General features: G+C 46.2%; 1 protein-coding gene across 3 annotated transcripts; it reads left to right on the forward strand.

Moving 5' to 3' along the window:
* Nucleotides 1-1536: 1536 nt before the first annotated feature.
* GJA10 (gap junction protein alpha 10) lies at nucleotides 1537-12496 on the forward strand. Of its 3 annotated transcripts, none has more exons than XM_083496206.1 (3): nucleotides 1537-1572; nucleotides 4953-5009; nucleotides 6500-8210. In XM_083496206.1, the coding sequence occupies exon 3, from the start codon at nucleotides 6510-6512 to the stop codon at nucleotides 8076-8078; it is 1569 nt and encodes a 522-aa protein (XP_083352332.1). In that variant the 5' UTR covers nucleotides 1537-1572; nucleotides 4953-5009; nucleotides 6500-6509; the 3' UTR covers nucleotides 8079-8210. The 3 variants fall into 3 exon arrangements, with proteins under 3 accessions (XP_083352332.1, XP_083352333.1, XP_083352331.1); XM_083496207.1 differs by lacking the exon at nucleotides 1537-1572 and adding an exon at nucleotides 11774-12496 and having other exon boundaries at nucleotides 4200-5009; nucleotides 6500-8033; XM_083496205.1 differs by lacking the exon at nucleotides 1537-1572 and having other exon boundaries at nucleotides 4200-5009.

The raw sequence follows: 12496 nt of genomic DNA on the forward strand, positions 1-12496 counted from the left end.
AGTAATTTGCGCCCCCTAACCCGTGGATTTGCGCCCCCTAACCCGTGGATTTGCACCCCCCACCCCTAACCCCCAGATGTGCCCGGTGCAGCCGGCCCCTCCTGCACCCCCCACGCTACGCCACTGGTGGGGATTGAATCAAAACTACACACACACCCCTCTATCTAGAAAAACAGAAGACGTGTTCACACGCTGCACTGAACACAGATACAGTGGGTTTGGTGTTTGTGCGACGGAGTGTACACTTGATTTGAACAGTTCAGCTGCAGATTCCTGGAAAGTTAACATGTGAATACCGTCTGTACTGTTCACTCCATGAAGGTGGCATATGAATAACCGTGCACATGTGCACCTCGACCATTTGTGTACAGAGATTGTGTTCCTTCAATGTAACGTATAAACACCTTTGGTCACACAGACAGGGGTGTGCGTGCAACTTGTTCCTATTCGTTTTTAATGACACAAGGTTATATACACAAACACACCAGGTACTCCCAGCTAAGACCTCGACTTTAAAGCGGACAAACTCTGGTTGAGTCTTCTTGCCACGATCCAGCCGAAGTGTAGCACGTTCAGGCTGCAATCCTAACCCTACCTTGCACGAGAGTAAGCGCCATTGGAACACAACAGGCCTCAGTTTGAGGTATTCGGACAGCAATCCCGTGCGCACTTATATATGGGGCTTAAGCACTCTTGGTCACCGCAGGGCTTACTTTCAAGTCATTACTGTACAGACCCTCGCCCGCCCGCCGGCTTCCTCTCGGAGGGTTTTGGGGAGCGCAGGGCGCGGCGAGGCCCCTCGGAGCTCTCCTCCCTCCCAGTCAGCAGAAGCAGCCACCGCCTGTGGCTGGGCTGAGGGGATGGCGGCGGGGTGCGGAGGCTGCCCGTGCCCAGCCAGGCGTCGGTGGCGGCGTTGGCGCTGCTGCAGCGGCTGCTCCTGCAAGCAGTGAGTGGAGCGCAGCGGTGGCGGGGGGCGCGGCGCGCTAGGGCGCAAGGCTGGCGGTGGCAGCGGGGAGCCCGGCGGAGGAAGGAACTTGTCCCTTCCCTCTGGACTCGCGCCCCCCCAGATGTTGCGCCCGGTGCGGCTGGCACCCCCCACGCTACGCCACTGTACCTTATATTACATAAAGGGTAACATATGTCATAATATTCCAGTGCCAAGCCCATCACTTGTACTATGTTCCACTGAAATTGAAATCATGGAGGCTTGCTTCGAGTGAGGGTTCTCTGATCTAGTGAGAGCAGTCTTCATCAAGATTCGCCTCTGTTAGGTCTCGCATGCAGAAAAGGGGCCTTCATCAGAGAGAACCCATGTCCCGCATGTGTGCAGGGCTGCATGCACGCTTATTGGTCAGTGCTTCCTGAAAATCTTGCCTATCCTTATCACCACTAGTACCATTCCCACTACTCTCTCCAGCACCAGAGAACCACTGAGGATAAGAATCATTCCTACCTAATTTGTATTGCCAGATGTCGTATTGAGGCAGGGAGACGGTGGCCTGGCTAAGCCCATTTGATGAGTTAATGGCAAAGGCTGGGATTTCCTATCTCATAGCTACTATACTAGACCAGGTAAATAATGGGTAAATAATATGTGTGCACGGTGCTTCATTTGTGATTTTTTTCCAGTGTACCTTGCTCTCTTAATCTAATCGGCTCTATTTAGAGAACTCTTAAATGGCATCAGGTTCTCTTTGTGAAGGACAGTCAGTGGTTACCAAGTATTATACATATTTCCACCAAGAATGCCATGCAGCAAATTGTCATTTACCACAGAAGTAGTTCTTCAATCATCAAGCACCAAAATAAAGTTACGTGGTTTCAGAACGTGGTTTTAAAAAAGACTTCAATATGTTACAGGTGACAGACATATATTGCAGATGTAGTTAAGCTGTGTGTGTATATTTACCAACGAAGGAGGACACTTCATCTGACAAAGCGCTCTAGTCAATGAAATCTTATGCCACTATAAGTCTGTTAGTCTTCAATGCTGCAGATGGGTTTAAGGGCTCCAGTAGCTTCTCATTGTCAGATAATAATTTCTGGAGATGAAGTTTAATCTGCAGCCTGTTTATCTAGAATAATCCCAGAAAGTCATTCGAGACTGTACCAGAAGTGAGTATTCATATCTCCCTTCCCTAAATCTCATTGAATTGCAATCAGACATAGAGCAGATCCTCAAAATATTATGCAGCTGCAAACACTGCTGAAGTGAATGGAGGGTTAACTGGAATCCTATGGCCATCATCGGGGTTGCCAAGTACCTAAGGCTATAGTTATACAAACAGCAATTCCACAAGCAGAAGACTTCAATATGCTTTCTCTTTCTGCTTCATGTCATACAATAAATGTCTACACAATTAACATAGCTGACTTCATAGCCCTGCTTCTTTTCATTAATTAATATTGTTACACAGAATGAGGAGACTTTGGGATGGGGGTGGGGAAAACACAAAAGTTTTATTTGATTTATTGTATTTCTATTCTGCTTTTCATTGAAATGAATCCCAAAGCGACTTACAAGCAATAAATAACAGTAAGAGAATAAAATGTAACAGAACACCACAGATACAGAAAAATCATATAAAATTTTTTACTACTACTACTACAAATAATACCGTATTTTTCGCCCTATAGGACGCACTTTTCCCCCTCCAAAAATGAAGGGGAAATCTGGGTGCGTCCTATGGGGCGAATGCAGGCTTCTGCTGAAGCTTGGAGAGCGAGAGGGGTCGGTGCGCACCGACCCCTCTCGCTCTCCAGGCTTCAGGAAGACATCCGCAGCCTAGGCAGCCCTGCGGGAGGTCCCGCAGGGATGTCTAGGCTGCGGATAGCAGCCTGCTTCCCGGAGCATCGGGCGCCCTGAAGCAGAGCGCCCTCCCCCGCGCCAGTGAGACATCCGCAGCGTGGGGAGCCTTGCAGGAGTTCCCCGCAAGGCTCCCCACGCTGCGGATAGCAGCCTGCTGCCCAGCGCGAGGGGCGCCCTGAAGCAGAGCGCCCCCCGCGCCAGGCAGACATCCGCAGCGTGGGGAGCCTTGCAGCAGTTCCCCGCAAGGCTCCCCACGCTGCAGATAGCAGCCTGTTGCCCAGCGCGAGGGGCGCCCTGAAGCAGAGCGCCCCCCGCGCCAGTCAGGCACCCGCAGCGTGGGGAGCCTTGCAGGAGTTCCCCGCAAGGCTCCCCACGCTGCGGATAGCAGCCTGTTGCCCAGCGCGAGGGGCGCCCTGAAGCAGAGCGTCCCCCGCGCCAGGCAGACATCCGCAGCGTGGGGAGCCTTGCAGGAGTTCCCCACAAGGCTCCCCACGCTGCAGATAGCAGCCTGCTGCCCAGCGCGAGGGGCGCCCTGAAGCAGAGCGCCCCCCCGCGCCAGGCAGACATCCGCAGCGTGGGGAGCCTTGCAGGAGTTCCCCGCAAGGCTCCCCACGCTGCGGATAGCAGCCTGCTGCCCAGCGCGAGGGGCGCCCTGAAGCAGAGCGCCCCCCGCGCCAGGCAGACATCCGCAGCGTGGGGAGCCTTGCAGGAGTTCCCTGCAGTGCTCCCCACGCTGCGGATAGCAGCCTGCCGCCCGGCGGGCGGACTGCCCTGATGCAGAGCGCCCCTCGCGCGGGGCAGACATCGGCCAGCCCCACAAGCTCAGGGGACAGCAGGGAGGCGCAGCGCCGCCATCCCACTGTTCCTCGACCTGGTTCTGTTTCCCCAACCTGCTTTGGGGGGGGGAAATAAAGGGATTTTTTTCCCCTTTATTTCCCCCCCAAAAAACTAGGTGCGTCCTATGGTACGGAGCGTCCTATGGGACGAAAAATACGGTAATAATAATTGCCCCAGCCACTCTGGACAGCTTCCAACAAACTATAAAACTACAGTAAAACACCAAACATTAAAAGCTTCCCTATACAGGGCTGCCTTCAGGTGTCTTCTAAAAGTTGGATAGATGCTTATTTCCTTTACATCTGACTGGAGGGCATTCCACAGGGCGGGCTCAACTACCGAGAAGGCAATTACAATAAAACAATTGGTATCTACAGTATAAAACATATTAAAAGCAGCAATTTTTAAAAAAAAACACACACACAAAACATCACAATTACAGCAAAAGACATATGATTACCAAATCAACATGGCATTTATAATTTATAGAACAAAATTAACAGAATAACAACTAAAAATATGTTAAGTAAGCTCTGTTAAGTTCACACACAAACTCTCTCCATGTCCCCATGATTCGTAATCTTTCACTCTATTCAATTCATTAAAATACACGTAACGTATGTCATTATGCCAGCTCATCCAGATGTTTGCCTTCCATTGTGGAAGAGGAAAGGAGATGAAGGCCATATAAGCATAAATGCTATAGCATTGCCAACCAAAACGAAACACAACATCCGTGAAATTCGATTCCTCATAGCAAATTTTAAACCCAGTTTATTCTGGTGTCTCATTCAACCCCTCCCCTTGAGTGCTGTTCTAACCCGTCTGTCCCACTAGGCAATAGACTATGAAATCGGACATGACCGATTGATCACCAGGCATTGATTCTCATGAAAACTAATGGAATGTAAAGAAAACGTAAGAAGCCAGATCCGTGTGAAGAGGCTGTTTGTTCATTTTAAAAAATAAACTCATTTACCAGTTGGCTCAGCAATAAAGGCTAACATATTTGGGTTCAAACGAAATTAGCAGTGGCCTTACAGAGTAACGAAGTATGTGTGAAGCCTTGGGGGTAATTTGGTAGGACTAAAATAATTGCAGGATAATTCTGGCTGAAGGCACTGTCCTCTTGTCAGCCAGTCGATCAAACTCTGCCTGCGTACTTCAGATTCGTTTATTCTGTCAGCTACAGAACTATGAATTCTAGTCACCGTGTCAACCGAAAACTGTCTTAAGAGTTTGCTCTAAAAAAAAAGGAAAACCTAAGTTTCTAAATGATGCTTTCTGGCTGTATACTCATTTTCAGGGTCTGATATGTTTATAATACTTGAAGAGGCTTATGAGCAAGAGAATTACTATTAAGGTAAGCAGCCAAATAATATCTGAACTTATTTCAAAGGCAAATATATGTAGGCAATAACATAGTTCTTATTTTTATTATTTGGTTTTTAAATGACTGCTTAGGTTCTGTTACGATTTTGCCATGGTGAAATAGTATTTCCATTTTTTCCCCTTATCCATTTTTCTAACCTAAACTTTGCACCTGATTATATAAACCAAATGGGTGCTAAAACCATGAAGAAAAAGGAAGATAACTGAAAAGTTGCAGCATTTCTTAACAAGGAAGTCTCATTGGGATCTTATTTGTTTATAATTATGTTCCTGGTTGAAACTTGGGTTAGAATCAAAGGAAAGGGTGTGTGTATAGGCATTTGTGTGGCTATTTTGTGGGTGGGGAATGGTGGCCTGCTTATGAGCACAGGTGGTCCAGCATCTATGCACTATGTGTATAGCTATAGTGTATAACTATGGTGTATAACTTACACAATTTGCTACCACAGAATGGGTATATGGGCATTAGTTTAGATGAGCTATAGGGGACCTGTGGACCATTCAGACTTTGCAGGACTACAAGTCCCATAATCCCTTACTATTGGCAATAGTGTCTGGAAATGATGGCAGCTGGAGTCCAACATCTGGAAAGCCACAGGTTCCCCATCCCTGCTTTAGGTGTCTTTAAAGTGGGATTAGGCAAATTTGTGAAACCAGGATAGAACCTGATACATAGAGCAGCATACCTGTTGGTAATAGATGCTGGGGATAGGCAACAGTTGATGCCTGTGACCTTCGTGCCCTGCTTGTAAGCTATCAAAAACAAACAAACAAACCCAAAAGCAATTTGATAAAGAATGTGGGGCTATATGCATCTTTTGTCAAATCAGTCAGGTTTGTTCTTACGTTCTTTATTCATCTCCAAAATTCTTGGATGATAGGTGGCACCCCTCAAACATTCAGTCTACCAGATGCAACTTTTTATTGATATTTTGAGATGGGGTTCAATTTGTCCCAGTTTAGAAAACCAGGTGACAGGGAAAGGCAGAGGGAGGGAGGGAGGGAGGAAGGAAAGAGAGAGGGGGAGGGAGGGAGGGAGGGAGAGAGAGAGAGAGAGAGTAGCTGTTTCTATTATTATTTGAAGCCTGAAGGTCTTCTATGGTGAAGATTGTATAAGAAAGAAAATAATACAATAAATAGTAATGCCCAAGAGGACCCTTTAGGTTGGTGGATGGGGACTTGTAGCTATCCAAATGTTATTCAACTCCCTTCAGTCCCAGTCAGCATGGTCAATGATCAGGAATGTTATAGTTCAGCAGTATATGGTGGGCCATAGGGTTCCCAACTCACAACAGTAAACACAGCAAATCTCATTTGATCGTCCTATTTCAGTCAGTGCCAGCTGTGTCAAAAGGAATTAGGAACAATTTTAGATAAAAATGTGATCAAATGCAAATGCCCATAGAACTGAACTGTAGTTTGGTATGTCATCCTTTAACACTGCATTGTTATTTGTTTCAGGGATGAGCCCATGACTATGGGGGACTGGAACTTGCTGGGCAGCATCCTAGAAGAAGTACACATCCATTCTACCATAGTGGGCAAAATCTGGCTCACCATCCTTTTCATATTTCGAATGCTAGTTCTTGGTGTTGCAGCTGAAGATGTCTGGGATGATGAGCAAGCAGAGTTCATTTGCAACACAGAGCAGCCTGGCTGTAGCAATATCTGCTATGACAAAGCTTTTCCCATCTCCCTGATCCGTTACTGGGTGCTACAGGTAATTTTTGTTTCATCTCCTTCCCTCGTTTATATGGGTCATGCCCTTTACAGACTCCGGGCCCTTGAGAAAGAGAGGCAGCGGAAGAAAGCTCACCTCAAAGCACAGCTGGAAGAGATTGAGCTTATATTGGAAGAACACAGGAGAATAGAGAGGGAATTGAGGAAGTTGGAAGAACAAAAGAAAGTAAACAAGGCACCCTTGCAAGGGGCCTTGCTGTGGACCTACATCCTGCATATCCTGACCCGGTCAGTCTTAGAAGTGGGTTTTATGGTGGGTCAGTATCTTTTATATGGGTTTCAAATGTATCCACTTTATAAATGCACTCGCCCACCATGTCCTAACACTGTGGATTGTTTTGTATCTAGACCCACGGAGAAAACTATCTTCATGGTTTTCATGCACAGTATTGCAGCAGTTTCTCTCTTTCTGAATGTTTTAGAGATTGTCCACTTGGGGGTAAAGAAGATTAAAAAGACCCTTTGTGGGACGCTCAAGGAGGAGCTTGTAGCCACTGATAATGACATTAACTTTTCCAAAAAAAATTCAGTGATACAGCAGATCTGCATCATGTCTAACTCGTCTCCCCAAGGCAGTTTTAAATTTATGCCAGACCAGCAAGTTGGGCTGCCAGCTTACTTGGCTCCTGAGGAAGGATTCACACCTGCTGAACAAAACCAGAACCCAATAAATGCAGAACAACAATGGTGCAGCAACCAGAGAAGCAGGCCAAATCAGCACCAGGGTCAACTCCACCACCTCTGCAGACATCTAGAACATCCTAATGAGTGTGATCAGCACCACAGACAGCTCCCCAGACACCTCCAAAATCTCATGGGTCAGCGGCATGACTATCAACAACAGAATGAGTCTTCCAGCAGTGAGGATGTCCAGAAGCCATCACAGCAGGGCACCAACAGCTATCGAAAGAATGAGCAGCATCCTCTAGAACATTCCAAGAATCCTCAACATGGTCCTAAACCTTGCATTATCTCCAGTCATATGGACAGCCCTCAAGGAATTCTTCGAAAGCATAGCCGGGCACTCAGCTGCAAGGACCTAGGAACTGATCGTTGTGACTCTCCAGACAGCGGGCGTCATCAGAACCGCAAGTCTAGCTTTTTGTCCAGGGTGTTGTCAGAAAGCCAGCTGGACACAGACTCAGACACCTCAGACTCGCGGAATGGTTCTGGCTCAGATGCCAAACACAGAGATGATAGCAGTCTTCCAAACACACCACCACTTCCTTCCGCAATGGGACGCAGAATGTCAATGGCAAGTAGACCCAAGCGACCTTCCTTCTATACCCTGCTAGTGTGAGTTATCGCTCCTTAGCATAGCGCTAGCTTAGGTCTTGGGCTTTACTGGTTCGTTCAGAATTGTGATCAAATAGAGCGGAAAATAATTTTGAGTTCTTTCCTACCAAGTTAAGTCTTTGAGAAATATAACTGTTGCAGCAGAAAGGCATTTTAAAAACAAAACAAAATTAAAGGCATCAGACACTATGAATCTTATGTGGGGGGGGGGGATTGGGAATGGGGGAGGTGCATACAATGAAATAGTGTTGCCACTGCTATCAATGTTAATATTAATGTAAAGACTTGTTGTCTTCCACACATGAACAAACAGGGTAAACAGTATATCCCTAAATCCTCCTTGAAGCATACTTTACCCTATTTTTCAGTTTGGGAACTGAGGTTACAGCTGAGTAGGATTTTAAACTCTATTTTTCAGCAGTTATGAGGATGTGCCATCAAATCACAGATCAGCTATAAACTCACGTGGTGGTCTAAGATAAGCCAAAGACCTCTTGGACTCAGCTCCAACCTTTAATATGGGTATTGTAACACTGGTCTAACAAAGCATTATGAGGCTTGAAACCTCTTAGCCCCTCTGCCATATACATGGCTTCCATTGTGTTCTGCTCACATTGACCCGTCTTGTGTGTGCACACCCTCTAGGGGACAGGAGGGTCCATTATCCCAGTAGGTGAATGTGATCAAGGGTATGTATATGTATCTCAGAATTCCTCCCCAAGCCATGATGCCACAATGTTATGTAGACACCATGCAGATCAATCAGCTGAACGACCTTTACAGTCATATCAAGTGAATGTGACCTATGCAGTTAGAAATTGCACAGTACTTTAATAAAATCTGAGATGCAAGTGGAGAAGCGTGGGCACATTTCCAAGCTGCAGAGATTTTCTGCTCCTTTATGAGCTAAACAAGAATTAACTGAGACTGGTCTCTTATCATGGGGTGATGCAGGCTTGCCTTCTTCTAACCTGTTCAATTGTCAGGATTCTGCCTCCATACTAATTTTGGCTGGTAATTGCTTCCAACTGGTAGTTTGAGCTAAGCATTACCACGGTCCTGCAGCCATTCCAATTCAGAGAAAGGCTCAGTGTACAATAGCCCTTGTTTTCCTAAGAAGCATAGGCTCATCTGCTGCATAGTTAGGCGATGCTACCTGAGAGGTTCTTATGTGGCTGCCATGTGGTATTTTGTGAGTTTCACTTTAAATGCCTGGACAGAACCCAGAAAGAGGACAAGAGGTCATGGCTCACCACACCTTCATTGGCCTGCCTGCATGTTCCATGACCATAGGCACTACTCCCTCTACATCATAGACAGGAAACTTATGCCCTACCTATATTCAACTCCCATCAGCCCCAGCCAGCATGGCCAGGATCTAGAGCAGGTGTGGAGGAACCTATGACCCTCCAAATGTTGCTGAACTACAATTCCCACCAGCCTCAGCATGAATGTTCTATGGCAATGATGCCAAAGGGCCAATGGGAATCGTAGTTCATCAACATATCTACGAATATCTAGAAAAATCTGGAGGGCTAATGGTTCCTCACACCTGATCTAGTAGGCTACAGGTGCTCCATCCCTGTTCTAGGCTCCCTTTCTACCTCTGCACTGACAATGGGGTGGGTCAGCGCTTTAGCTGCCCATCCCATGCCTACCCTCAAGACTGTTTACCATAAAGATGCTTTATTTGGGGCTGCCCTTGTTTCTGGTCTGGAAGCTGCAACTTCCAGCTGCCAGACTGCTCATGGGAGAAAGCTACATGTTACTCTTGTTGAGAGAGCTGCACAGGTTGTCAGCTTGCTGCTGGACCAGGTTCAAGGTTATTGTGTTAGTTCACAAAGCCCTACAGAACTAGGGCCTGAAGTACCTTAAAAACCACTTGGTTCCTTAAATATTCCACTGCCAAGGGGGAATTTGGGCAGCCCTTCATGCCCGTCAGGTTTGGTCAGCCTTTCCCAGGGACCAAGCTTTCAGTGTTGCAGCCCCTACCCTGAGAAACTCCTTGCCAATGGAAGTCCCTCAGGACATCTCTGCTTCCTTTTAGATGTTGAAACCTGTATTGTTCAGATGGGCCTTTGGAGCTTGATTTTGTTGTTTTTAACTAGCCAGTTTTATTGATATGCTATTATAGTAGCTTATGTTTGATATGCTATTATAGTAGTTTATGTTTCCACATCGCACGCCACCTTGTTGTTTTTCTATCAAAGTGTGTTATATATATATATTTAAATGGTTTAATGAAACAAACCAGGTTCAAATCTGGCTCATGCCACCCAGCCAGCATGTCTGATGGTCAGGGTCAGATGATGGGTAGTTGTAGTCCAACAACACCTGGAAGGCATCTGCAATTTAAGTTAATCAGAGCTCCAAGTTCAGATGTAAGGGGGAACTCCCACTAGCAGATGGTTCCACTGTGACAGGACATCTTAAACAAGACGGCTCACTTTCAGAGATTGGATATTGGGCCTTGTGGGCTGCTACATTCTTATATTTCTGAGAAAATATTATTTGTTTGCACTACTTACTATGCTGTTCAGCTGTTGACTGAGCTCTGCTGTTTAGGCAACAAGTGTCTATGTGGTTGAACAGGACTCAAGAAGTCCTGGGCAATTGATTTTCCTTTCCCAATTGAATTGTTAAAAGCCATGACATGTACAGCTCCATTTGCTGGATTGGTTGAAGCAGCAGCATTGACCAGCACAACAACTGAAATGTGGCTTTGTAGCTTAGAGAATGGGGCAGACAGAGCAAAGCCAGTCCTGTCCTGCTACTCAGAAACTCCCTGAGTGACAAGAGATTGAGGGCAGACAAAGGGAAGTACTTTGACATGAATTCAGAAATGGTCACTAGCTTAGATTGCTTTTTAAAGTGATCCCATAAATTCATGGAGGACAGATCTGTAATATCAGGAATGTGAAACCAAGGCACTGTTGAACCACAATCCCCATGATCCTTAACCATTTTGCGATGGCAGCTGCAGCTGATGCGCCACCACTTCGACATCTTCTGGAGCAGGGATCAACAAACCTTTCCAGCAGGGGGCCAGTCCACTGTCCCTCAGACCTTGTGGGGGGCCGGACTAGATTTTTTGGGGGGAAATGAACAAATTCCTATGCCCCACAAATAACCCAGAGATACATTTTAAATAAAAGGACACATTCTACTCATATAAAAACATGCTGATTCCTGGACTGTCTGTGGGTCGGATTTAGAAGGTGATTGAGCCGGATCCAGCCCCTGGGCCTTAGTTTGCCTACCCATGATCTGGTGGGCTACAGCTTCTCTACCACTCTCATATTCTGAAGAATAGATGACTGGAAAGTATTTATTGGGGAGCAAACAGCAGGGCAGAAGTATTGCTTGTGGGTTTCTCACAAGCAAGTGACTGGACTAGACAGACCTTGGTTTAATTCAGCAGGGTGGTTGTTGTGCTTTTAAGATGAAGCACTAAACTGGTGTGGCTGACCTGCATCCCTCAATATATTGCTGGACTCTAGCTCCCAGCAGTCTCAGCATAACTAATGGTTAGGGATGATGGGAACATCTAGAGGGAAACAGATTTGTCACTCCTTCGCTAAGCTGTAAGCAAAACAGGTAAGCTAAAACTAAAATAATCTACAAATCTATTGAGAATTTCACTGAACCTTCTTTCTTTTTCTACAAGCCAAATCAGTTTCTTTCTCTTTTCTCTTTCAGAATGTGCTACTAGAACTATCATCTATCATGAAAAAATAATGCTTTCTTAGCAGCACTACCAAAGCACAGCAGCAAATCCCGAAACCTGAAACATGAAGGTTAAAAGCAGTTCTCTCCCTTCCTCCTAGACCCTAGCAAATATGCTGCTTCAAGGTGGACAGCTATGGATATGGAATCTGTTATTTCTGACTGACACATGCATCTTGGCAGCCGCACGTGCGATCCAAAAGCCTCTTTCAAAATGCTCCCATTTCCTCTCATGTGCAACTACTAGGAGCTGTTTAGTGTGTCCAGCTGCTACAAAACAGCATTCTTTTGTTCCTAGGAGAAGACTATGGGGGAGATATGCCATTTGATTTGTAGGACTGCCACATAGCTATCCAGCAGGAGCCCCGGTACACAACTTCAAGGCTGTTGAGATACAAAACATCTGTAAGGGTGGGATTGGCAGACGAGACTGCTTTCTGAAAGGCTGTCTTCCCTGCCCACCTCTGTACGCCCCAGGAATCAATGAATAAAAGATGAAAGCAGCATGCAGTAAGTTTTTAGTTCAGTGCTGCAGGTTAACAAAGAAGTCTGAATCCATCTCAAAGATGCACAGCTACCTCCCTCCCCAGACCTTTGGCACGCTGAATCTTATGATCTTGAAGGAATTTCCAGCATTACCTTGTTACTTGCCTGTTTCTCCAAATGTTAATAAACACGGGCTGAAAGCTTTTTTAA

Source organism: Podarcis liolepis, assembly GCF_965112155.1.
Source record: "Podarcis liolepis genome assembly, chromosome: 3".
Taxonomy (NCBI): domain Eukaryota; kingdom Metazoa; phylum Chordata; class Lepidosauria; order Squamata; family Lacertidae; genus Podarcis; species Podarcis liolepis.